This window comes from Dromiciops gliroides, chromosome 1 (genome assembly GCF_019393635.1).
Source record: "Dromiciops gliroides isolate mDroGli1 chromosome 1, mDroGli1.pri, whole genome shotgun sequence".
Lineage (NCBI taxonomy): Eukaryota > Metazoa > Chordata > Mammalia > Microbiotheria > Microbiotheriidae > Dromiciops > Dromiciops gliroides.
Genome location: NC_057861.1, coordinates 666,475,100 through 666,500,744, shown reverse-complemented (window position 1 = coordinate 666,500,744; position 25,645 = coordinate 666,475,100). Strand labels below are relative to the sequence as shown.

Here is a 25,645-nt window from a genome sequence, read left to right as displayed (position 1 = left end):
GTTTCTTTTTAAAATTTTACTTTACTTTTTTACAACTAAGATCCATTTCTCCCCTCCAAAACTAAATCAAACCCTTGTAATGAATATTCATAGTCAAGCAAAAAACAAATTCTCACATTGGCCATGACTTAAAATATGTTTATATGTATATGCATGCATGTGTATCTATGTCTATCATCTCTCTCTCTCTCTCTCTCTCTCTCTCTCTTACATTCTGCACCATCACTTCTCTTTAAAGAAGTGGGTAGCAAGCATCATCATCAGCCCACTGGAATTTTTAGGTGTTGATCAGAATTCTCAAGTCTTTCAAAATGGCTAGTCTTTATAAGTATGCAATATACATTGTTCTTCTGGTTCTAGTCACTACACTCTGCTTCAGTTCATACAAGTCTTTCCAGTTTTCTCTGAAACCATCCTTTCATCATTTCTCACAGCATTCTGTATTCCGTCACATTCCTATACTAGAACGTGTTGGATCATTCTGCAATTTATAGGTACCTCAATGATAATTAAATAATCATCATTGATAGTATTGATATGATTGTTATATTAATTATTAATTGGATTGATAGCTATATTAATTATTTATATAGCTGTTGCCAATATTAATTAAGATCGATATCATTATTATTAAGAGCTGGCCTTTACCTAGTGCATTAGTGTTTACAAAGCACTCTGCATGCTTGGTCTCATGTGATCCCCACAACAACCCTGTGAGTTCAGTAGTGCATGTACAACTATTTCCATCTTACTGATGAAGATACTAGACCTTAGAGATGCAAAAAGACTCAAGACCATACAGTGGTAGAAGTAGGAGTCAAACCAAGGTTTCCACTAGGCAAAATTTCTGTGGCATCTTAAATAACACAGGTTATTAAAATGACATTCAACAGCATATTTGGGGGAACTAATTCCACAGAAGTTTGCAGTTCTAGGCATTGTGCTCCAGGCACTGGGGATATAAATTTTAAAAGTAAGACATTTCTGCCCTCAAGGAGCTTACATTCTATTGAGGGGATATAACATGTTTACAAATAAGGAAATATGGAATAGGTATAAAATAAATAGAGTGATTTTTTAATGGGGGAAAGAGGGAACAACAAACAATTGGGGGAATGAGGAAAGGTCTCTTGAAGGCACTGGTACTTGAGCTGAGCCTTGGAGGGTTTCTAAGTAGTAGGGGTGAGAGAGAACTTTCCAAGGATGAAAGCCCAGCCTGTTGGAAGGCATGGAGACAGCCTATAGAATATTGCAGCAGAGGGTGTCAAACTACAGACCTGCAGACTGCAACACTCCTGAGTGAGTATGGCAGGAACCAGATGAAGGTGTAATTGGGAAATGTTTAACAAAATAAAAATACAATAGAACATAGATAATGTTAGTTTGTGGTTTTCTAGGTCAGTATGTGGTCTGCAGGGATCTGTTTTCATTTGAGTTTGAAACCCCTGTTGTATGGTAGGAAAAACACATAGGCCAGTTTGATTGGAACATAGAATTTGTAAAGGGAAATAACATGTAATTTGCCTGGAAATATAGGCTGGGGATGGGTTGTAAAAGGCTTTAAATCCCAAAGAAAGGAATTTATATTTTTGCCCTAGAGGCAATAGGGAGCCAGAGGAACTTCTCAAGCGGAAGGATTTTATGGTGAGACCTGTGTTTTAGGAATATCCATTTGGCAGTTGTATGGGAGTTGTATCAGAGAGGATGTAAACCAAAGAACTATGAAAAACAAGTCAATCGGGGGCTACTAGATGGCGCAGTGGATAAAGCACCGACCCTGGATTCAGGAAGACCTGAGTTCAAATCCAGCCTCAGACACTTGACATTTACTAGCTGTGTGACCCTGGGCAAGTCCCTTAACCCTCATTTCCCTGAAAACAACAACAACAACAAAGAAAAAACAAGTCAGTTAACAACTACTTACTAAGCAGTATGCTGGGCACTGTGCTTGGAGCTGAGGAAACAAAAATGAAACATCCCCTGCCCTCAAGGGGTTTATATTCTATTGGAGAAAACAACATGTACCCACTTAGGCAAATTCAAAATACAGAAAAATAAATACAAAGTGACTCGGGGCATTAGTATGGGAGGGGGGCTGGGGTTTGCCCTATGGAAGGGGTTAGTAAGAGCATTTATGTAAATTGCCACCAACCTCTTCTCCTTAGAAGATTTTTGAAAGGAGTGGATTAGCGTGAAGAAATAGCCTCTTTTGATGACTGCTTCCACTGCATACTCACAACAAATGCCTCTAGAATCTGGAGTTAAACCTGTAGAGAACTGATTCTCTTAGCTTCTCCTTGAAGCTTCTAACAAGATTCAGAGAAGAGAACTAGGACAGAAGCAAAAAAAAAAAAAAATCCCATTAATCTGGAACACAGAAGATCCGCCAAGGAATAAAAAGACCCAACAGAGCTGGATTTGAGGGTAGCAGGGAAGGGGCTCTTCCAGAACTCATCGTTGAAGAACTGCCCTCCAAAACACTGAGAGGACCAGTCAGTCAGGATGGTTGCCTTCCAGAGGAATGAGCTAATGTGGCTGAACTGACTCGGAACTCTTCCTAGGATAATCTTAAACTGTCAGGAGATAGAGGATCACTCCCTTTGGTGAGCTGGTATCACTGTCCTTGGAAGCTGAAATCAAATAATAATAGGCTTGGTTCTGGGTGGAGGAGCCCTACCACTGACTGGGCTTCATAAAGCCTGGGTGACACCTAGTCATTTCATTGCGGCAGGCAGCAGGGTACAAGTGGAAAGAACACTAAGTTTGGATTCAGAGGATGTGGGTTCATATCCCATCTCTGATACTTATTCCCTATGTGACCTTGGACAAGTCACACATCTATAAAATGGTGGGGCTGGGGGGAGGTTGGACTAGATGGTCTCTGACATTCCTTTCAACTCTAGATCTATGATCTTAGACTTGCTAATTTTTTTTAGTGCCTTCTTACTTGGAATCACATTCTCATGTCTACCATATTTTCTATTCATTTGTGTACATGTTTTTACCATCATGATACCTTGAAAGGAAACTGGGGCCCCAGATAAGAAAGTAAAGGTAGGCAGGAGTGGGCTCCTACCTGAGGGCTCAACAATACCATACCTATCATATACATCTTTGTTCCAGTTGGGTGCCCTGCAGGCACTAGACTGGACTGGAGAGGCCACCAGGAATTTGCTCTTAGTGACCCTAATTTGTGTCTCTTTCTAGAGCCCAGCACTTATGCACTTTGGGAATATGTTGCTTGTTGGTTGTTTTTAATTTGCCTTTTCTTTTTCATTTCTTGAAAACCAAAACATTCATTGGACACATTGGATCGTAAGGTTGGCACCTGTATGCAAAACCATTTGTCATGCTCTGCCCCTTAGTCCACTGGTTTAACAGTTTTTCTCCACCCATTTGACATGGCATAAATGTATCCAAATGCAAGGAAGTTGTTTTGGATGCTTATTACATGTCTTATTTCTTATGCATCTAACACTACTTCTAGAATTACTGCTTCCTCAGCATTTGGGCAGCTGGCTGTGGCTGCTACCTTTCTTCTTTCAAGAGTAGCTCCCATCAAAAAGCTATATTTTTACTAAGTTTATACCCTAAGACAATTAAAGAAAGACAAAAAGGACACACATGTACAAAAACATTCTATTGAAGAACTGAAAACTAAGAGGATGCCCATCAAATGGGGGGATGGCAGAACAAATTATGGTGTACAAATATAAAATGATCGTGCTGGAAAAAATGACAAGAGAAATGGCTTTAGAGAAACCTGGGATTGTATGAGCTGATGAAGGGTGAAATGAGCAGAGCCAGGAAAACAATTTATACATTAATAACATTTAAATACAGATAACTTGGAAGTATTTAAGAGCTCTGATCAGTGACCAACCAAGACTAGTTTATGGATATGATGATATGGGAATGAGCTTTGCTTGACTATGCATATTTATTATAAGGGTTTTTTATTTTTTCTATTGGGGTGGGCAGAGGGAGAGGGGAGAGGTGGAAGGAAGAGATGGCCTAACAATAGGGTTCCACAAAGAAAAAGAAAAGAGGGTAATTGAAGTATTTTTAAATGCACAGAACAGAATGGAAGGAGACACAGACTATCATGACAGCTTTGAAAGTTACATGTTGGATTTATTGTATACTTAAAGGGAAAAACAAGTTGCAGGTAATAGAGATTTTTTTGTTTTGTTTTTTTGTTTTTTTGCAAGGCAATGAGGGTTAAGTGACTTGCCCAGGGTCACACAGCTAGTAAGTGTCAAGTGTCTGAGGCCGGATTTGAACTCAGGTCCTCCTGACTCCAGAGCCGGTGTTCTATCTATTGCACCACCTAGCTGCCCCTAGGTAATAGAGATTTACAACTTCACATGTTACCCTTTTTTTCCACTTTACTTTGTATATGAAAACACTCACTTTATTTGCTTTTTAAGTTCAGAATATAAGAAAAGAAACTTAAAAAGAAAGAAAAGAAGGAGCAGCGGATAGAGCACCAGCCCAGGAGTCGGGAGTACCTGAGTTCAAATCTGGCCTCAGACACTTAACACTAGCTGTGTGACCCTGGGTATGTCACTTAACCCCAATTGCCTCACTAAAAAAAAAAAAAAAGAAAGAAAAGAAAGAACAGCTAAGTGGCACAGTGGATAGAGCACCAGCCCTGGAGTCAGGAAGACCTGAGTTCAAATTCAACCTCAGACACTTGACACTTACTAGCTGTGTGACCCTGGGCAAGTCACAACCCCAATTGCCTCACCAAAAAGACCCCAAAAAATTTTAAGAAGAAAGAAAAGAAAAGCTACTGCATATGCTCTGGTTGCCAGCCAGAGTGGTGATGTTGAATGGACTAGAGTGTGGTTCTTTCATTCTAAAGCCAGGTAACTTGGTAGAGCATGTGACTCTCAGAGTTTGGCAGAAAATTTAGGCCATACACCTGCTGACCTAATCTAAATTCCTATGCCTTCCCACAAACTTTCTTGGAGGGAGGTTGCACAATTAACTGTTTCTATTAGCCAGTTGTTTTTCTCCACAAGAGAAAAATTGATTCATCAAGTATGCAGAAAATGAGATGGAGTCAGAAACTTGGCCTTTCATTCAGTGGTATTGAGTGGCAGGACACTCAGTGAAGTCAATAAGACCGCTAGGCTTGATGATTCGAAGGATCATAGGATTTAGAGTTGATAGGGACTTTAAAGGTCACCTAGTACCATTCCTCTCATTGCACAGATGAAGAAACTGTGTCTCAAAGAAGTTAAGAAACTTGCCCACAGTCAAAAGAGGAGTAATAAGAGCTGGGATTTGAACCATCTTTTAACTTCAAATCCAGTACTCTTTTCACAGGTGAGATCATGTGATCAGGTTCACATGGCCACGTTAGCTTTTCTCTATTTATGGCCAGAGGCATGCCTTTAGTCCCAGCCAGCACCTTCCAGATGTGTGTGTTTGTCCGTTTTCAGTTGTAACTGGACAAAAAAAGTATGGAGAAGTAGGTGTAGGGCAGCTAGGTGGCGCAGTGGATAAAGCACTGGCCTTGGATTCAGGAGGACCAGAGTTCAAATCCAGCCTCAGACACTTGACACTTACTAGCTGTGTGACCCTGGGCAAGTCACCTAACCCTCATTGCCCAGCCAAAAAAAAAAAAAAAAAGTATGTGTAATGCATCCTCCCTTCAAGTGATACAGTTCAGAGTATCTGTTATTGTGGAAGTGGGTCTATAGTCTATAATGAGAATAGCAGAGAATCTTGAACTTGATTATTAGAAAGAACCATGTAACCCAGTGCCCTTATTTTACAATAGAGAAATCTGAGGTTCCTAAAGGGAAAAGATTTGACCAAAGTCATTGTCAGTGGCATGGCTGGAACTGGAACTCTGGGCTTCTACTTCCAGTTCATTGTACTTTCTACCATACCAAATCATAAGTATGCTACTTCTCAATTCAGGGTACCATATGGTGGACCTCCTCAGAGGTGCAAGGAGTAAATATGAACAAATATGCACAAAGAGACACACGTCTTTGGGCATGGCCAATTTGGCAATTTGTTTAGCTTGGTTGTGCATATTTGTTACAAGGATTTTGTTTCCTTTTCCCCCCCCTTCAGTGGCAGTAGATGAGAGGGAGAGAAAAAAATACTTGTTAATTGAAAGAAATAAAATTTAATTTAAAAAGCCATATGGGGCAGGGCAGCTAGGTAGCACAGTGGATAAAGTACTGGCCCTGGATTCAGGAGGACCTGAGTTCAAATCCGGCCTCAGACACTTGACACATACTAGCTGTGTGACCCTGGGCAAGTCACTTAGCCCTCGTTGCCCCACCAAAAAAACAACAACAAACAAACAAACAAACAAAACAAATACAAAAAAAGCCATATAGTGGAATACAAAGAAAAGTGAACATGACTCTTTCTTCATATTATTTATAACCTCCCTAGAGACAGTGGCTAAACCAGATGAGACAGTGTTGTTTAGAGATCAATTAAAAGAATTTGGTGACCCTGGACAAGTCACTTAACCCTCATTGCCCCCCCCCCCAAAAAGAATTTGGAATGTTGAGCTAATACCTTAGAGTTGCATTTCTCTGATCAATAGTGATCTAGAGCATTGTTTCATATGATTTTAGATAACTTTGATTTCTTTGTCTGAAAACTGCTTGTTCAGATCCTTTGACCATTTATCAATTGGGGAATGACTTGTATTTGTAATTAATTAATTTTTTTTTTGTGGGGCAATGGGGGTTAAGTGACTTGCCCAGGGTCACACAGCTAGTAAGTGTCAAGTGTCTGAGGCCAGATTTGAACTCAGGTACTCCTGAATCCAGGGCCTGTGCTTTATCCACTGTGCTACCTAACCGCCCCATGACTTGTATTTTTATAAATTTGATTCAGTTCTCTATATAATTGAGAAATGAGGCCTTTATTAGAGATATTTGTTTCAAAAATTCTTTCCCAGTTTTCTGCTTCCCTTATAATCCTGGTTACATTAGTTTTGTTTGTGTAAAAACTTTTTAATTTTATATAATCAAAATTATCTATTTTACATTTTGTTTTGCTCTCTATATCTTCTTTGGTCCCAAATTCTTCCTCTGTCCATAAATCTGACAGATAAACATAGAATGTTGATGTACAAGAAGAGAAAACTTTAGAGCATGTGACAGCTGCCTTCTAGAATTTTAAGACCTGTCTCCTAGAAGAGGAATCAGACCTTGGCCCCAGAGGGCAAAACTAGGAGCAGTAGGTAGAAATTGTAGAGATGAAGATTTAGCTCAATATAAGGAAAATGTCCTAATGATTAGAGCTGCTGAAAAGTAGGAGGGGAGGATTTCATGGTTGAGCAGCTTAACTCCTCCTAGGCATGGTCTTTGGAGGTTCGGTTTGAAGGGTAGAACAGCAGCAGCAGCAGCAGCAGGACAAAAAATAAAATCTATAAGAATTCTAGTCTTCCAAGAAAAACTTAGCACTGAATCCTTTACTTACTCTTCCCCTCACCCACTTCTTTCACCTTGCTCCTGAGGGACCCATGGTCCCTCCCACACTCCCACTGATGGGCTCTTTTGTGTGTGTGTGTGTGTGTGTGAGGTAATGGGGGTTAAGTGACTTGCCCAGGGTCACACAACTAGTAAGTGTCAAGTGTCTGAGGCCAGATTTGAACTCAGGTACTCCTGAATCTAGAGCCAGTGCCTTATCCACTGTGCCATCTAGCTGCCCATGGGCTCTTAACATGGTTGTATCCACACCTCTTTTAGGACAGTACCAAAACATTAGTTATTCTTTATTCTGAAAATAGAATTAACGAGTAAAATATAAGAAATGGAGGGCACTTTAGAGATCATCTCGTCATTCCTATTCCCTGTTCTAAGATGGGGAAATTGAGACCCAGAAATGAATCATAAAATTATGTGCTTATAGTCACAAGGGACCGTAGAGGTCATCAAATCCAACCCCCTCATTTTATTAGTGAGGAAACTAGATGGGCCAGTGGATAAAGCACTAGAGGTGGAGTAGGGAAGACTGGAGTTCAAATTTGACCTCAGGCACACTTACTGTGTAGTCCTGGGCAGGTTACTTAATCCTCCTGCCCCAGTTTTCCTCATCTGTAAAATAGGAATCATATCATCTCCCTCCTAGGACAAAATGAGATCATATTTGTAAGGCACTTTGCAAACCTTAAAGTGCTATGTAAATTTTGTTGTTGTTCAGTCATTTTCAGTCACGTCCAACTCTTCATGGCCTTATTTAGGATTTTCTTGGCAAAGATACTGGAGTAGTTTGCCATTTCCTTCTCCAGCTCACTTTACTGATTAGGGAACTGCCTGACAACGTGGATCCACTAGATCTGATGTAGTAGGAGGAATGGATTTCATTGATCAAATTGATCGTGAGGCATCCCAAAAGAATTACAAGACTCAGTGACTCAGTTTCCTAAGTTTTATTGAAACACTGTGATGACCACAGGGAGAATCACCCAAAGGAGATAGATGTCTCAATTTGGGAGATGGAAATGGTTATATTTATAGTGAGAAAAAATAGGTTATCTCTTCATTATCTTAATCTCCTCCTTAAGGAGGTACATGGGAGGTTTTATCCTAATTTTGGACTTCCTGGGATCCTAAGACAACCCTGAGGCAGGTACCTTTTTCCTTGAAGGTGTATTTTTTGAGGTTTACATGTCATAAGGTGAACCTAAGGACACATTTGGTCCTTTCTGCGCATGTTCATAAAGACATGCTTAGACTTGTCAGAGCCAGAGGGTCTCTCTGTTTTTGGTATCTCTTTACTTTAAGATCTGGTTTCTAGGTGTCCTGTCATCTAGGAATATTAATGGTTAATTATCCCAGGTTACTGTCTAAGCTTCTGTTGATAGTATCGTTTGATAGGGACTCGAATCCCCTTGGTTATGGTACTGTTGGTAAGAACACAAACCTTAGTTTCTACATTAACCCTTTTAGGTACTTTTGATAAGAACCCAAGGTTTAGGTAATCTGCTAGCCCCTTTTAGCTACAGTTGATAGATTATCTGTTAGCCCCTTTTAGAGCTCTTGGGTTGTCTGCAAACCCTTTTTAGCCTCCTCCATCAGATCTGCTGGAGAAGGAAATGGCAAACCACTCTAGTATCTTTGCTAGTGGGACATGACTGAAAATGACTGAACAACAAGAGCAACATACTGGGGCAAACAGGATTAAGTGACTTGCCCAGGGCCACAGAGCTAGTAAGTTGTTTGAAGTAAGTTTTGAACTCAGGTTTTCCTGACTCCTCCAGTTCTGGTACTCTTTCATTGTGCCACCTAGCTGACTTCTGCTTTGTAAATACTAGTTGTTGTTGTTATTATTGTTGTTATTTAAGCTGAGGCTCAGAGAGGTTAAGTGATTGTTCCCAAGATTACACAGCTAGTAAGTATCTGAGATGAGATTCAAATCCAAGTCTTCTTGACCCTGTGTCCTGTTCTCTATCTGCTATGCCCTTCTGTGTTTATAATTTAAGAGGAAAGGGATTTTAAAAAAAAAGGAGGAAAAGAATTTGCTCAAGGTCAGGAATCTAGGAAGTGGCTGAGTTGAGACTAGATCCCAAGTCATCTTACTATCATTCCAGGGCCCTTAGTATGGCACCATATTGTTCATAATAATCACAATAACTGAGATTTATATGGTGCTAAGGTTGCAAAGCATTGAGGTGAGTGATGTTTCCTATAGCCAGCACACCCTTGTTTACAGTAACTCTAAATATAAAATGCCTCATCAATCCCTTTTTTGGAACCTGATTCCACTGAGGTTATCTTCTCATTTTGTTATCTGTCCTTGCCACACCATTTACCATCAGCTCTGAATGGGGCTCACTGGCCTGTTTGGTCTATTTGTTCTAGCCTTGTTTCAATAAAACTAATGCTGTTTTAAAACATTGTACCTTGGCTTTAAAACAGTTTTGGTTTTTTGGGTAGAAGAAGAACCCTTTAGTGACAGAGCTAAGAGACAGAACTGATCATTTATATCTCTTAGTCATGAATTTTAAAGAAAATATTATTTTATTTTCCCAACTACATGTAAAAACAAATTTTAACCTTTGGTTGTTTTTTTTTTATATAATTTGGGATTCCAAATTCTTTCCGTTTTCCTTGACTCCCCCCTCATTGAGAAGGCAAGCAGTTTGACAAAGGTATATTTACAGTCATGCAAAACATATTTCCATGTTAGTCATGTAAAAGAAAACCCAGATCAAAAAAAGAAAAAAAGGAAAGAAAAGAAAAAAAATAAAGAAAGTTTAAAAAAAGAAACACCCTACAATTTGCTTTGATCTGCATTCAGATTCCATCAGTTCTTTCTATGGAGGTGGATAATATTTTTCATCACAGGTCCTTCAGATTTGTCTTGGATCTTTATATAGCTAAGTCGTTCACAGTTGATCTTTGTGCAGTAGTGCTCTTATTGTGCACAATGTTCTCCTGGTTCTGCTCACTTCACTTTGCATCAGTTCATGTAAGTCTTCCCAGGTTTTTCTGAAATTAGGCTAATCATAATTTCTTATAGCATAATAGCATTCCATCACAATCATATACCAGAACTTGTTCAGCCATTCCCCAATTGATGGACGTGTCCTCAATTTCCAATTCTTTGCCACCTCAAAAAGAACTGTTATAAGGATTTTGGTATATGTAAGTCCTTTTGTTCTCTCTCTCTTTTTTAATCTCTTTAATCTCAGTTACACACCTAGTAGTAGTATTGCTGGGTCAAATGGTATACACAGTTTTATAGACCCTTAATCCTGAATTTAAAGGCTGTCATCACTTACAGAGTTTATCTCTTCCCCCTAGAACATGTGGGGTAGCAGGATTCTGCTTGATCTCTTTAGGCTATAGCTCTATAGGCAATTTAAGACCAACACCTTAGAAAGAGAAGTCTCAAAAGGAAGTGCACAGGAATTGGTAAAACAAAACAAAACAAAAACCACCTGAGATATCATAGAACATGCCTGTAGCAGAAATAGAAAGGGAATTTACGGCACAGAATGTCAGAGCTGGAAGGGGCCTTCAAGCTTAATCAATTTGAAACTTTTCTGGAGGTTCTGGGAAGTGGTCTCAGGTAATTTTGCATATATTAATTAGCCAAATGAACTTCTAACTCCTTTATTCTCATTTTACAGGCAGGCTCTAGAATCAGAGGATGTTAGGGCTGGCAGGGACCTTAGTTGTTCAGCTAGTCCACCCCCCTCATTATATAGATAGGGCAGGGGGCAGCTAGGTGGTACAGTGGATAAAGCACTGACCTTGGATTCAAGAGGACCTGAGTTCAAAGCCGACCTCAGACACTTGACACTTACTAGCTGTGTGACCCTGGACAAGTCACTTAACCCTCATTGCCTCACAAAAGCAAAAAAAAAAAATAGATACATAGGGCAAATGAGGTCTGGGGAAGGGGGGCATTGAGGGGGGTATAGCCAGGAACTTGTCGATTGTCACTCAGATAGTTAGCATCAGAGCCAGGACTAGGGTTCAGATGTCTAAACTTTCTACTCTTTTCACTTCAGCCCTGTGAAAGAGGACAGCAAGGACAGGTTGGGTAAAGCACAGTTAAACCGGTCTGATGGAGAAATCCAGACATATTGATCGCCTGAACGGTGGCAGGCATCCAAGTGTGTTGTGAGGCTCCTAGGGGGCACCTTCCTGGGATCTTTTTTCTGGGAATCAGAAATAAATTTAGATGAAACTTTGGCATGATGCATGTTCCTGATGCAATACAGGGCTAGCTCATTTGGTAAATAATTGATGCTTTCAGTATTGAAGAGCCCCATGGAATGGCATACTCAGATCAAAGTTATTGACTTGGGAGCCCAGTTAAGTGCTTCATTTGAAAGCATTAGAACTTGGGGGTTTGGGAAGCAATTTGTGTCTGGCCAGTTTAGCTGATGCCATGGATTGTAAGAAGCTCAGTACTGGAAACTTCAGCAAACTGGTAACAGATGGTTATTTGGAATCAAAGACCATGGAATGGTGGAGCTGGATGGGGCCTTAGATATCATCTAGTCTAACCCCCCTCTTATTTTTTTTCTCAATAGTTAGCATTTATTTTTTCCTTCCTGCCTCTCCAACCCTTCCCTCAAAGAAAAACAAATTCCTCTTAACAAATAAACAAACAAAACAAATTCTCGAGTCCAAAAATGTGTGTCTCATCCTGCTTGTCAGTCCATCATTTCTTTGTTAGGAGGTAGGTAGCATTTTTCATCATTAGTCCTCTGAAATTATTCTAACTCTCACATTTTTTTTTTTTTTTGGTGAGGCAATTAGGGTTAAGTGACTTGCCCAGGGTCACACAGCTAGTAAGTATTAAGTGTCTGAGACCGGATTTGAACTCAGGTACTCCTGACTCCAGGGCTGGTGCTCTATCCACTGCACCACCTAGCTGCCCCCTAACCCTCACATTTTGTAGATGGGCAAGTTGAGGTTCAGAGAGAGGACAAGACTTGCCTAAAGTCATACCATGAGTTAGTGGCAGGGCCAGGCCTAGGATTTGACAGAAATCATCCTATTGAAAACAGATGACAACTCATTCCAAATTGTATCAGAATTGAATATGAGGAAAGGAATGCTCTCCATGGTCTCCAGAGGAAAAACACCCTGCCAGTGAGAAAGTCATAGTAATTAGCTTCTATTAGTAGTTCTGGGCCAAGGACAAATCATTTGGGGCTAGAAAATGTAGTCCACAGAATTGTATAGGAAATCATTTTGTTATGGTTTGGATGGAAAGCACAAGAGATGATGGTCAGTTGTTTCTTCATGTCTTCGCTCCTATAAATGCATCCCAGTATAACCTCATAGTTTGTCACTGTAAGAGCTAAAACTATCTTCATGTCTGCTTTAAACTCAGTTTGGCTGAGAACCAGACATTTTCTGCCTCAGTACATAGTATATTGGGGGCAGCTAGGTGGCACAGTAGATAGAACACTGTTCCTGAAGTTGGGAGGACCTGAGTTCAAATCTCACCTGAGACACTTACTAGCTGTGTGACCCTGGGCAAGTCACTTAACCCCGATTGCCTCAAACATCTGGGACCATCTCCAGTCATCCTAATGTATATCTTGCCATTGGACCCAGATGGCTCTGGAGGAGAGAGTGAGGTTGGTGAGTGAGGTTTAAATCCAATTCACTGCAAATCATGACTGATGTCATGGTCCTCTTTGTGAACAAAGGACAAACAACAACATAGTATATTGGAATGTAAAACCAATCAGCCAGCAAATCTTTATTATTTATCAAGTCCTAATGCCCTCATAGCTAACTTCCCTCACAGAAAGATCCTCTTCTGCTCAAAGTCATTTAATGGCTCCCTTTTGTCTAGAGAATAAAGTCTGTTTCCACCTTAATCCTGTCCTAATTTGAGATAAACTGTCTTTTCCTAATCATCAAGCTCATTGGCCTGCTTTAAAACACCATTTTAATGGCTCACATTTGTATTCTTTTTGAGGTTTTGCAAAGCACTTTACCTGTTATGTCATTTGATCCTCACAACAACCCTGTTGAAGTAGGTGCTATTCTTGTCCTCGTTTTTGAAATGAGAAAACTGAGGCTGAAGGACGGTAAGTGACTTGCCCAGGGTCACACAATCAGTTAGCATCTGAATCTGCCTCATTTTTATCATGTCACTTCATTGCTTAAAAACTTTTCAATGATTCCTTGCTACCTCTAGGATGAAATCCAAACTGCTTGGCTTAGCATTCAAAGCCCTCTACTGGGCCCCTGTCTTCCAAGGCTTGATTCCATCTGTTCTTCCTACATATTCCTACATATTCTGGACAAACTTTCCTGCCTCTGTATCTTTGCTTCTGCTAGGCCCTCCATACCCAGAATGCCCTCTTCTTATTTTGCTGTTGAAACCCTTCCAAACTCTGCTTAAAATGCCACTCCCTCAAGCGCTTTTCCCCTTCCCCTTTCCCCTGTCCCTGCTGGGAAAGATTCTTCTCCAATTTGCCTTCACACGGAACCCTGTGCCTCCCTGGTGCTTCCTGGTGCATTGAATTTTGTGTTACAGCTCTTTGCTTACGTATCCTACAGGTGCAACCCCATTAGACTGGTAGCTTGTTAAAGGCAGGCAATATTTTATTTATTTTGGATCTGCTTAGCTTGGTGCACAGAGCAGGTGCTAATAATTGCTTATTACATTGAATTCCTCTCCTCAAACCAGTTATTCAACTTGGGGATTAGAGACCTGTAAAACTAATCCCCTGAAGTGGCTCTATGCGAATGAGATCCAGGAACCTCGAAATTACCAAATACATCGGCATGTTTGGCTTTCACAACAGGTGAACTTGGCTCATTTGAAAGCACGTTTTTCCAGCTCGTGACAATTCATAGAGATGTACGTTTGTTTGTTTTTCAGATCAGACTTACTGTGACCGACTGGTTCAAGACACACCTTTTCTTACCAGCAATGGTCGATTAAGTGAGCAGCAAGTTGATAAAATTATCCTCCAGTTAAACCGTTTTTACCCACAAATTCTCACCAACAAAGAAGCAGAAAAGGTATTGGGCACTGCTGCAAATGTTTGCATCTGTTTTCACTTTTTGCTACCTGCCTTTCCTTTCCTCCAGGCCTGTAACTTGGACAGGGAGACCTGGGTGGGCTTGGTATCCATGGATGGCATTACCTTGGGGTATGCTTATTCCCCATCCCCAAAGGCTGGAGCCTGATGGATCTGACCCCACCTTTGGTGATGAGGGTCTCATCCTGGGATACTACTCTCTCTCCCTCACTTTAGACCATACAGGTGAACTGTCCTCTCTCTTCTACCCCTGCCCCACCTGCAAAAAAAATTTCCTAATTATGACTGATTTTACTCATTCCTGCTGGAGCCAAGCTGGAAAGATTCCCAGATGCTACAAATTAAGCCTTTTACCTCTCTTGATCCATTGAGTGGATTGACTATATATAGTCAGAAGCTAGGAGAACGTCATTGGTTCTCAAAATCATTTTGATATGGGGACATTAGGATTTATACCCTTGATCTAAAAGTTAATTAAGAAGCACTTTCAGTTGATTTCACGAAAACCTAGATACAATATCTGGGAGAAGGTAGTCAGTAGTATCAAGAAAAGATGAAAACCTCAATTATATTTGGCAATTAAGAGATCACCTGTAACTTTGGAAAGAGTTGAATGATGAACACAGGAGTTAGAGAAATCTAAACCCGACCCCAATAGTTTCACTTGGAACAACTGAGAACTTTGCTTTATTTTGTGATTGTTTTGTTAAAAGTACATTTTTACTGATATCTTTTGTTTTTATATCATCCCCCCCCCACTGTATCCTTTCCCTTATAATAAAGAACATTAAAAGGGAAGGAAAAGAAAGAAATTCAGAAGAACTAACCAACATATCATAAAAGTCTGATGTGTATACAGGGTTCCACACCCATGCTTCCCCTGTCTGCAAAGAATTGGGGCCAACCCTTATCACTGAAACTTTCATAGGATTCCCTTTCAATTGTTTGGCTTTCTGGGAGGGGTGAGGAAAGAAAATGTTGGGAGGGGGCAGCTAAGTGGTGCAGTGGATAAAGCACTGGCTCTGGAGAGAGAGAGAGAGAGAGAGAGAGAGAGAGAGAGAGAGAGAGAGAGAGAGAGAGAGAGAGAGAGAGAGAGAGAGAAGGAAGAAGAGGAAGGAAGTAAGGAAGGAGCTGGGAAATGTTTCTAACAGCAACCTTGTACAGAAGTGAAACCTCCATTTTACAGATGGGGAAACTGAGACTCAGGGAAGGTATGTCCACCTTCAGAGAGGTGGTGGGGATGAGCTCTTCACCCCAGGATTTGTGATTTCCATTCTAGCACTCTCCTCACTGTGTCCCAGGGCTTATCTCCCTCCTGCAAGATGTTTACAGCCCAGTTCTTTTTAATTTGGGGGCATTCGCTCTCTAGAGTTTCAGGAGCTCACCTCTGATCATCTAAGAAGGTAATAGATAGACTAAATATTCAGTGCTCTCCTCTCTGAAGCATTAAACACACCCCACTTCTGGCTCTCTCCAGCTGCTAGTCCTTTGCCACTCTTTGCTCTTACTCTCTGCCTGAGGAGGAGAGGAGCCACAACCTCTCTCCACCCTTGACAGGAAGCCTGTCTAAGCCAACCTTTTGCTGAGCCCCCAGGAGTTAAACATCAGACTTGTTAACCTGATTTCTCTCTTTAGTACTTAGCAACTAATTGGTTTCTATTGGAAACTGTTCCAGTTAATGAGATTTAAAGTGACGGGTGATCCTTATAACTGGATAGAAACTGAACAGAAAATTACTGGTCTCATTTATTTGGATCCAGGCATATTTTTTTCTTTGTTTCTTTTTCTTTTTTAGGCAATAGGGGTTAAGTGACTTGCCCAGGATTACACAGCTAGTATCTGAAGATGGATTTGAATTCAGGTCCTCCTGACTCCAAGACCAGCACTCCATCTACTGCACCACCTAGCCGCCCCTAGACATATGATTTCAATGGTGTAGGAGATTTCTGATGAGGCAATTCCCTTTAGCAGTGCAGATTGCAATTTAGAGTGTTGGAGAATTGCCTGGGGGCACTAAGAGGTTGAGTGACTCACCTAGAGTCATACAGCCAGTGTTGATCAGAGGGGAGACAACCCCAGGTTTTCCTAACACTGAGTTTGCTACCCAGGATGCTATGCTTTCTTTCTTATTAGTCTATTTTAAAAGGCTGTGTTACATAGCCATAAGTTGGCAAAGATGACAAAAGATGGAAATAGTCAATGCCGGAGAGGTTGTAGGATGATGGGGCAAGATGATGTGCAGTGGTCCATCTATTCTGGAAAGAAATCTGGAATTATGCTAAGAAAGTGATGAAAGGGTCTATGCCCTTTGACCCTGAGATCCCACTGCTAAATATATTCCTGTGAGGAAATGGGGATTGGTCTCTCAATCTGGACCTGTTTGAGGGAAAGGTCTCCTCCCCGCCCCCACTTTTCCCCCAAACAAAATCACATGGTTCAGGGAAACCCTGAGCTGTGTCCATATAAGGGAGGAATTGAAGAATTGTCTCTATCACCTCCCCCACTGGCTAAGAAATACTGTGTTCCGATTAGCTAGTTTTTGTCCGTAGATTGTAACCTTTGAGTAATTGGACCAATGATGAAAAAGGGGATGGTTCATTTGCATTAGGGACTAGGGGATAAAATGGGCCCTCGAGCCTCCATTTTTGGTCACCTACCAGCTGCACACTGGGTGGCCCATTCTCTTAAGAATGACAATAAATGAGCCTTTGACACATCGCCACTGCTGATTTCCAGAAAATGATTGTAGGAGTGATTTTCCTCACATACCCCAAGGAGGTGATTGACAAAAAGAAAGGTCCCATCCACACCAAAATATTTCTAATGATTTTGTAGTAGCAAATAACTGGAAACAAAGGAGATGCCCATCTTTTGGGGGAACAGTCAAACAAGTTATGGTATATAAATGTAATAGAATATTAATTTTCTGTATGAAATGAGGAATATGATGAATACAGAAAAGCATGGGAAGGCATGCAAAGTAAATTAAGTATAATCAGGAAAATAATATCCACAAAGATTACAATAATGTAAATGGAATGCGCCATCATACAAAACAATTAAAACTGATTCTGGTAGCATTATAATGACTAAGCTTGGCTCCAAAGAAGAGAAAAAGAGTCTATCTCTTTCCCATCTTTGGAGAGGTGAAGGGGTCTATGAGTATGGAACATTACATGTAATGTTGGGCTTGGTTACTTAGGTTGGTTAATTTTTGTTAAACTTTTTTTTCTCTTTTTAAATTCTTTGTTCTAAGGAAGAGTTGCCCTGCCTCCCCCCAAAAAAAATTTGTCTGGAGCGCTGAGAATTTAAGTGTCACCCTTGATGATTTTGGGGGGGGGGTATTTTTTGTTTTTTTGCAGGGCAATTAGGGTTATGTGACTTGCCCAGGGTCACACAGCTAGTAAGTGTCAAGTGTCTAAGATTAGATTTGAACTCAGGTCCTCCTGAATCCACAGCCCACATGTGCTGAAGGTTAGACTTTCTCACCCCACCACCTCAATTCTAGTGCCTTCCCTCTGTGTATTCTTTCTCATTTATCCTATAATATGGCTTGTTTGTATATGTCTGTTTGCATACGATCTCCCCAATTAGACAGTAAGCTCTTTGACAGCTAGGACTGTCTTTTTGCCTCTTTCTGTATTCCCCAGCACCTAGCACAGTGCCTGGCACATAGTAGGCACTTAATAAATGTTTATTGCTTGTTTTGTTGACTTAAACCCAGGTCATCTGGGCTCCAAACCTGGCCCTCTGTCTTCTACCTCAGGCTGCTTCTCACCAAAGCTCATATAATTATTAAATGTCCAAGGTGGGATTTGAACTTGTCTCCTGACTCTACCCTGCCTCAATTTCTTAAAGGTTATTCAGTGACAGAAGTGATATTGACCTTCTTGTCAATGATGGGGCCACTAAGCCTGTGATTTTTGAATTGCTATCTCAGGCACCCCAGGTTCCCAGGCAGCCCTGTACTCTTGGGAGTAAAGTGTAGCCATGGTAGCTGTATTTAATTTACATCTTGTCCATCACCCTGGGCTTGACTCAGAAACTAGAGCAGGGACTTAGTTTTTCCAATGCTTGAAAAGTAACCTTTAAAAAATGAATTCTTAGAGTAGGCTATTCAAACTTCATACTTTTCCTTTGAGTCATAGCTGTCACACACTGGGTGGCTAATACCACCATTATCCAGTCCATTCACCCAGCAAATGGAAAACAGTTTTGCTTCCACTGTGAGGTATTAGGATCTTAGATGAATCTCCTTTGAAAGATTTTTGTTACAATTGTGTCTAACTTAAGTTCCTTTAATTCTGCTGCCTTATAATCAATCATCAAGCTTGTATTAAGCACCTACCATCCAATCCAATCAACATTTATTAAGCACCTACTATGTGCCAGGCACTATGCTAAGCTATACGGATACAATTAAGAAAAAATAAATATAGTCCCTGCCCTCAAGGAGTTTACAAGGTAATGGGGGGGTGGGGAGACTATACAGAAGGAAGCAGGAAAACAGATGGGGTATCTTGTTACATAGAATTGAAACCAGGCAGGGTAGCAGATGCAAAGTGGAGTGTGCTTTGAGCTCAGTTTCTGCCCTCTATAAAGGAAGGCATTGGGAGGAGTTTGGTCCTCTGCCCTGCAGTCAGAGGGAGGGAGAGGAGGCTGAGCACCAGCATCTTGGTGGTGAGATGAGAGATGGTGAGTTTGTCCTGGGAGGGCCATCTTGCTCAGAGCAGTCAAAAGCAGGCAGAGCAGCAGGTGCAGGGTGCCAACTACTATCCTGTGTGCTCATGCTAGAGAGACAAAATAAATGAGACATGGTCCACAGGGAGTTGACATTCAATCCAGGGAGATAACGGATACCTGTGTACAAAATAAATGCAAAGTTATTTCAGAAGGGAGTTACTTGCTGATAATAGGGAAACCAAGAAAGGTTTCTTGGAGGAGGTGGTATTTGAACTGAGATTTGAGAAACTGAGGGATTCTGAGAAGCATTGGAAAGGAGAAGGTGCATCGAAGGTATGCCTGTACAAAGGCATGAGGATCAGGGGCAGCTGGGTGGCCCAGTGGATAGAGCACCGGCCCTGGAGTCAGGAGTACCTGAGTTCAAATCCAGCCTCAGACACATAACACTTACTAGCTGTGTGACCCTGGGCAAGTCACTTAACCCCAATTGCCTCACTAAAAAAAATTAAAATTAACTGTGTGACCCTGGGCACGTCACCCTCATTGCCCTGCAAAAAAATAAATAAATAAAATAAAATGGAGATGAGGATACCCCTACAACCTACCTTTCAGGGTTGTTGTGAGGAAAACATAAATCTCAAAGCACCATAGAAAAGTGAAATGGCTGTTAATCATCTGATGCTCTGACTGAGCTATAGTCTCCTCAGAGTAGGTGCCTTCTCCAGCCATCCAGATTACATTCCTTCTCATTTTTAAGTGATTCATTTTATCCATCCATTATCATCGTTACAACTAGCATTTCCATATCACTTAAAGGTTTACAAACCACTTTAAATTTTATCTCATTTTATCCTTCCAACAACCCTGGGAGATGGGTGCTATTATTGTCTCCATTTTGCAGATGGGGAAACCGAGGCAGACAGAGGCAAAGTGGCTTGCCCAGGGTTACCCAGCAAGTCTGGCTTTGAATTCAAGACTTCCTGCCTTCAGAACGCTATCCAGAGCACCACCCACAATGTTGACTTTGGTTTTGTTGTGCAGGTGGCTTTTGAATTTAGACCCTGTCCTAATCATTCTTTCTGACTTTTAGTTCCGGAACCCCAAAACATCTGTCCGTGTGCGTTTATCTGACCTCCTGACCCACCTGCAGAGGAAAGGTGAAAGAGATTGCCAAGAATTCTACAGGGCTCTTTACATCAATGCCCAACATCTGTACGGCAGCCTGCCCAGCAGGAAAGCCATGAGTAAGTATAAGCCACGAGAGCTGTCCTGAAGTCACATTTAGCAGCTGCCATGTCTCGAACATTTGCATTTAGCTTCAGAATTAAGTGCGTGCGGTGGTTTTTTTTAAACCTGTTTACTTGCTGTTGTTGCAACTCTACTTGTTTTTTAAGTACCTGAATGTCAAAGCAACCAAAAGAGATGCATCTTTTGACTTTATCTGCTTGCCCTGTTGCTCTCCTGTGGATGCTTTGTCTATAGCCCATCTCTCTCCTCCACAGTGCTTCTGGGAGGGATGGATAATGGGGCAGCATGAGAAGAAATTCCAGGTTTAGAACGAGCTGAGGGAATTCAGGCTGTTTGGAGTTTGGCATCTGAACTGACTGAATCAGGGACTGGGAGGGATTGAGCCTTTGCTTTGGGTCTAGAGAACTTAACAGCAGCCCATGTGGCTCTTGAGTTGAAAAGGCGGCTGAGGCCTGGCTACTTTCCTTTTTATTATTATTTTTTTTTTTAGTGAGGCAATTGGGGTTAAGTGACTTACCCAGGGTCACACAGCTAGTAAGTGCTAAGTGTCTGAGGCCGGATTTGAACTCAGGTACTCCTGACTCCAGGGCCGGTGCTCTATCCACTGCAGCACCTAGCTGCCTGGCTACTTTCCTTTTTAATGTCTAAAATGTCTTTTCAGTTAATTCTGGGTAGAATTTAACAACACAAAGGAAAAATCTGGATTTCTGTTTGACATGTAAAAATATCATTTAGGAAACAGACATTCTAGTATGATATATGTGTATGTGATATGTGTGTGTGGAGAGAGAGAGAGAGAGAGGAGAGAGAGAGAGAGAGACACACACACACACACACACACACACACACACACACACACATACATGCATGGGATATCTAGCAACACAGGTATTTCCTTGGCTGATTATAGCTTCCCAGATCTAAAAGGAACCTAAGAGATCATTGATCTATGCCCATTCCTTTCTTTTTTTTTTTTTTTGCAAGGCAATGAGGGTTAAGTAACTTGGAGTCACACAGCTAGTAAGTGTCAAGTGTCTGAGGCTGGATTTGAATTCAGGTCTTCCTGAATCTAGGGCCAGTGCTTTATCCACTGCACCACCTAGATGCCCCCCAAGCTGTGCCCATTCCTAAATAAGAATCCTGACTACAACATCCCAAACAAATGGTTAACCATTCTCTACTTGGAGAATTTACTGATGGAACACTCACTATTTCATTGGGTTGCCCCTTCCACTGCTGGAAAATTGTCATTTCTTTAATTCAAACCAAAATCTACTTCCCAGGGACTTGTCCTAGTTGACCTTAGTTCTTCTTTCATAAGCCAGACAGAATACTATCATTCTAATCCTTCTAGCCCATGATAGTTCTACACGTATTGAAAGATAACAGGGGGCAGCTAGGTGGCGCAGTGGATAAAGCACCGGCCCTGGATTCAGGAGGACCTGAGTTCAAATCCGGACTCAGACACTTGACACTTACTAGCTGTGTGACCCTGGGCAAGTCACTTAACCCCCATTGCCCCGCAAAAAAAAAAAGAAAAAGAAAAAGAAAAAGGAAGACAACAGTGATAGATCTCCCACTATTTCCTCCAGACTAAATAAAGACCTTCAGTGCCTTCTTCTGGCATGATTTCTAGGCCTCTGCTCTAGATTGTTAATGTCCTTCCCAAAAGCTAGAGCTTAGAAATGGACTTGTGGCATGACCAGCCCAGTGCATAGTTAGGTCTGTCACTTCCCTTGTTCCAACATCTTTGCTGTGTCATGTGTTAATAGCTAGCGTTTAAATAGCACCTTAAGGTTTGCAAAGTGCTTTATTAATATCATCTCATTTGGTCCTCAGAACAACTCTGGGAGACAGATGTTTTTATTATTATCTCCATTTCAGAGATGAGGTAACTGAGGCAGGCAGAGGTTAAGTGACTTGCTTAGTCAGGGTCACTAGGAATCTTCTGAGGCTGGATTTGAACTCAGGTCTTCCTGACTCTAGGCCCACAACCCTATCCATTGAGTCACCTAGTTGCTTCTCAGGGATTGTCTGATCAGCTACAAATTCGAAAAAGGTCCCTCTAGGTCTATGTCCAACAGTGCATATTACATTTTTGTTTTGTTTTGTTTTGTTTTGGTTTTTGCAGGGCAATGGGGGTTAAGTGACTTGCCCAGGGTCACACAGCTAGTGTTAAGTGTCTGAGGCCAGATTTGAACTCAGGTACTCCGGACTCCAGGGCTGGTGCTCTATCCACTGCGCCATCTAGCTGCCCCTATAATTGTTACTTATAAATTAGAAGCTTTAGCACCAGTTTGGGGCATTTATTAAAGCATACCAAGTATTAGTAAAAAGAGAACACTTGGCTCACAAAGTTCTGAAAAAGCCTATCTAGCCTAGAGTTCCAGCCTTGCCTGGTTCTTCCTCAAGTCCTCTTCCATGAGCCTGTTTCCAAGAGCAACTGTGAGTGGAAGCTTCTTCTTCATTCGGAGGAGAGGCAGTCCTTGCACACTGTTTCAAGCTAATTGGCTAGCATCACCCAAATTCATTGGTTCCCTGGACTTGAGGGTGGTCCCATGTTGAGGTCAGAGTCTACACCTTCTGAGAGCATACCCTCTTGAGGGCCAGCTTCTCAGGTAGGTGTGGTTTCAATCAAGTCAACTTCAAGTGAGTCAATCAGCTGAGTCAGTCAATACAGTCAATCCAAATCAATCCCCTCCAGCTGGGGCCTTTGGGTATTCCAAAACCCATTATTTTCTCATGTATCGTATCATATATCACAACTCATCATCATATCTTATATCATCTCACCTTCACAACACCTCACATAATATCATATCACATCATATCACTGGAATATTATACTACCAAGAAAACACACATCAGTTTCTGTTGTGCAAAGTGTTGCGTATAGGTCCATGGAGATCAAAGGGTTATTTTTCAAGTTCCCCATCTAGAGTTAATACAGCAGATATTTGTTGATAACTGCTAAAATCATTGTTTATTTCAGTACACATAGGATCATAAGAGGATTGGAAGATTTCATCTACTCCAACCTCATTTTACAGATGAGGAACCTAGGACCCAAAGGAGTTAAGTGACTTGGCCACAGTCACACAAGCAGTAAGGGAGAGAGCCTGAAATTTTGGCTTTGGTACCAGGACTTTTGGTTCCAAATCCACTCATCTTTCTACTTCTCTACCACCATGCTCTCACTTGGGGTTTTTTGGCTTTGAATCTTTTAAGGCTAAAGTAGCTTTACTCCAAATAGGATGCAAAGTAGACCAGTAGGATTCAGTTCTTCAGAAAGCCCTCTTACCTCCTGTTTCTCAAACTACCTCCTCTTATAGGAGAGCTTATGTCCCAACATTCTGTCTGATTTCTTTTTACCCAATGTTATTCATTTTAAAAATAAACTTCCAGGGGAAGGAGATAGGAGAGCCTTCAGACATTGGGACTGTGAAAGAGCTGGTGATGTCTCACCTGAGTCTGTTCTGGGGTCAATCCAAGTAATGCCCGAGTTTGTAGCAGAAAGTTATTTGGTTATCCTTCATCTTAAGGTCAGTTTATTTCACTTTTTATTTACTTTAGGGATAGGGATGGGGACTGGACCAGGTATAAGGAATTCTTGAATGAGGAAACTTCCTCTACCAATGCAAGTTGGCTCCTTCTCTGCAATTTAGAGTCCCAAAGACTTGCTCAAGTTACTTCACAGGTCACTTTATAGACATTATTTTCTCCCTTTTTACAGACAAGGAAACTGAAGAAATGTAGGTCAGGGAATGATTGTGGTAGACTTTAAATGCCAGGCAGTGGAGTTTGGACTTTAGTTTATAGGCAATGGGGAGCCATTGAAGATTTATGATTAATTATTTATTAATTTGATTAAATTTTTATTTTAATGATTAAAGGGGTGCTATAGAGATGGTTTTGTGAAAGATAGATTATATAGGGAGAGCCTGGCTGCAGGGAGACCAGTTTAGAGTCTGTTAAAAGTAATCCAAGGGGTCGGCTAGGTGGCGCAGTGGATAGAGCACTGGCCCTGGAGTCAGGAGTACCTGAGTTCAAATCCAGCCTCAGACACTTGACACTTACTAGCTGTGTGACCCTGGGCAAGTCACTTAACCCCCATTGCCCTGCAAAAACAAACAAAAAAAAGTAATCCAAGTATAAAACAATTCGGGTGAAGAGATGTGATAGAAGGAGGGGAAAGTATGAGACTGATGGCAGAGAAATTGCAAAAGACTTCAGTGATTAGATATGTTGGGTGAGGGAGAAGGATGAGTCAAAGATGACTGAGGTTTTAAGACTGGAAAAGAGGGGGAGGAGATAGTGTTACCATTAATAAAAATGGGGAAGTTGGAAAGAGGAATGGAAATTTGGGGGAGGAAGAAATAGAAGTTTTTTCTTAAAAATGTGGAACAGGGGGGCAGCTAGGTGGCGCAGTGGATAGAACACCGGCTCTGGAGTCAGGAGGATCTGAGTTTAGATCCAGCCTCAGACACTTAACACTTACTAGCTGTGTGACCCTGGGCAAGTCACTTAACCCCAATTGCCTCACCAAAAAAAAAAAAAGAAAAGAAAAGAAAAAAGAAATGTGAAACAGGCAAGTGGAGATAGGGAATTGGAGCTCAACAGAGAGATCAGGTCTAGAGGTGTAGTTTGAGGAGTCATCCACATGGTTGGATAATATGAAACAATCAAATGAGATAGATGTAAAGCACTTGGCAGATCTTGGATGCTAGCTATGATGAAAACGATGACGATGATGACAACGAGAGTTGTGGTGATGACGATGATAATGATGGAGATGGTGGTAATGGTGGTGCTGATGTTGTTGCTGATGAAATCACTTAAAGAAAGAGAATGGAGAGAGGAAGACAGAACCTTGAGTGAACCTTATCAACATTTCCAAACTTGGAAACTGGGCAAATGGCAACTGATATTAATAGTGATCCCAAGGTCCACACAGTTTTGGTAGTGCTCGTTTTTTATTGTCTTCTTTGAAGGTCAGCAATGTCCCTATAATTGGCATACCATGTCTGAATAAGAAAAAACAAAAGAGAGAATAAACCACCTGTGCTATGTCAGCTTGATGGCCCAGTGGATAGACAGCTAACCCTAGAGTTAGAAGACCCAAGTCCAAATGCAGTCTCAGACACTGTGTTGTGCCTGGGTTCATTCATTTAACCTCTATCTGCCTCAGTTTCCTCATCT

The 25,645-nt window shown here is 41.3% G+C and overlaps 1 protein-coding gene across 3 annotated transcripts in view; it reads left to right on the top strand.

Annotated features, from left to right (window-relative positions):
* The window catches only part of CARD19 (caspase recruitment domain family member 19), a 55,998-nt gene that overhangs the window by 18,612 nt on the left and 11,741 nt on the right, over positions 1 to 25,645 (top strand). For all 3 annotated transcript variants that reach the window (XM_043979299.1, XM_043979287.1, XM_043979293.1), the window contains exons 2-3: positions 14,353 to 14,495; positions 20,289 to 20,442. In XM_043979299.1, the coding sequence (XP_043835234.1) occupies positions 14,353 to 14,495; positions 20,289 to 20,442 (297 nt within the window). The remainder of the gene's footprint in view (positions 1 to 14,352; positions 14,496 to 20,288; positions 20,443 to 25,645) is intronic.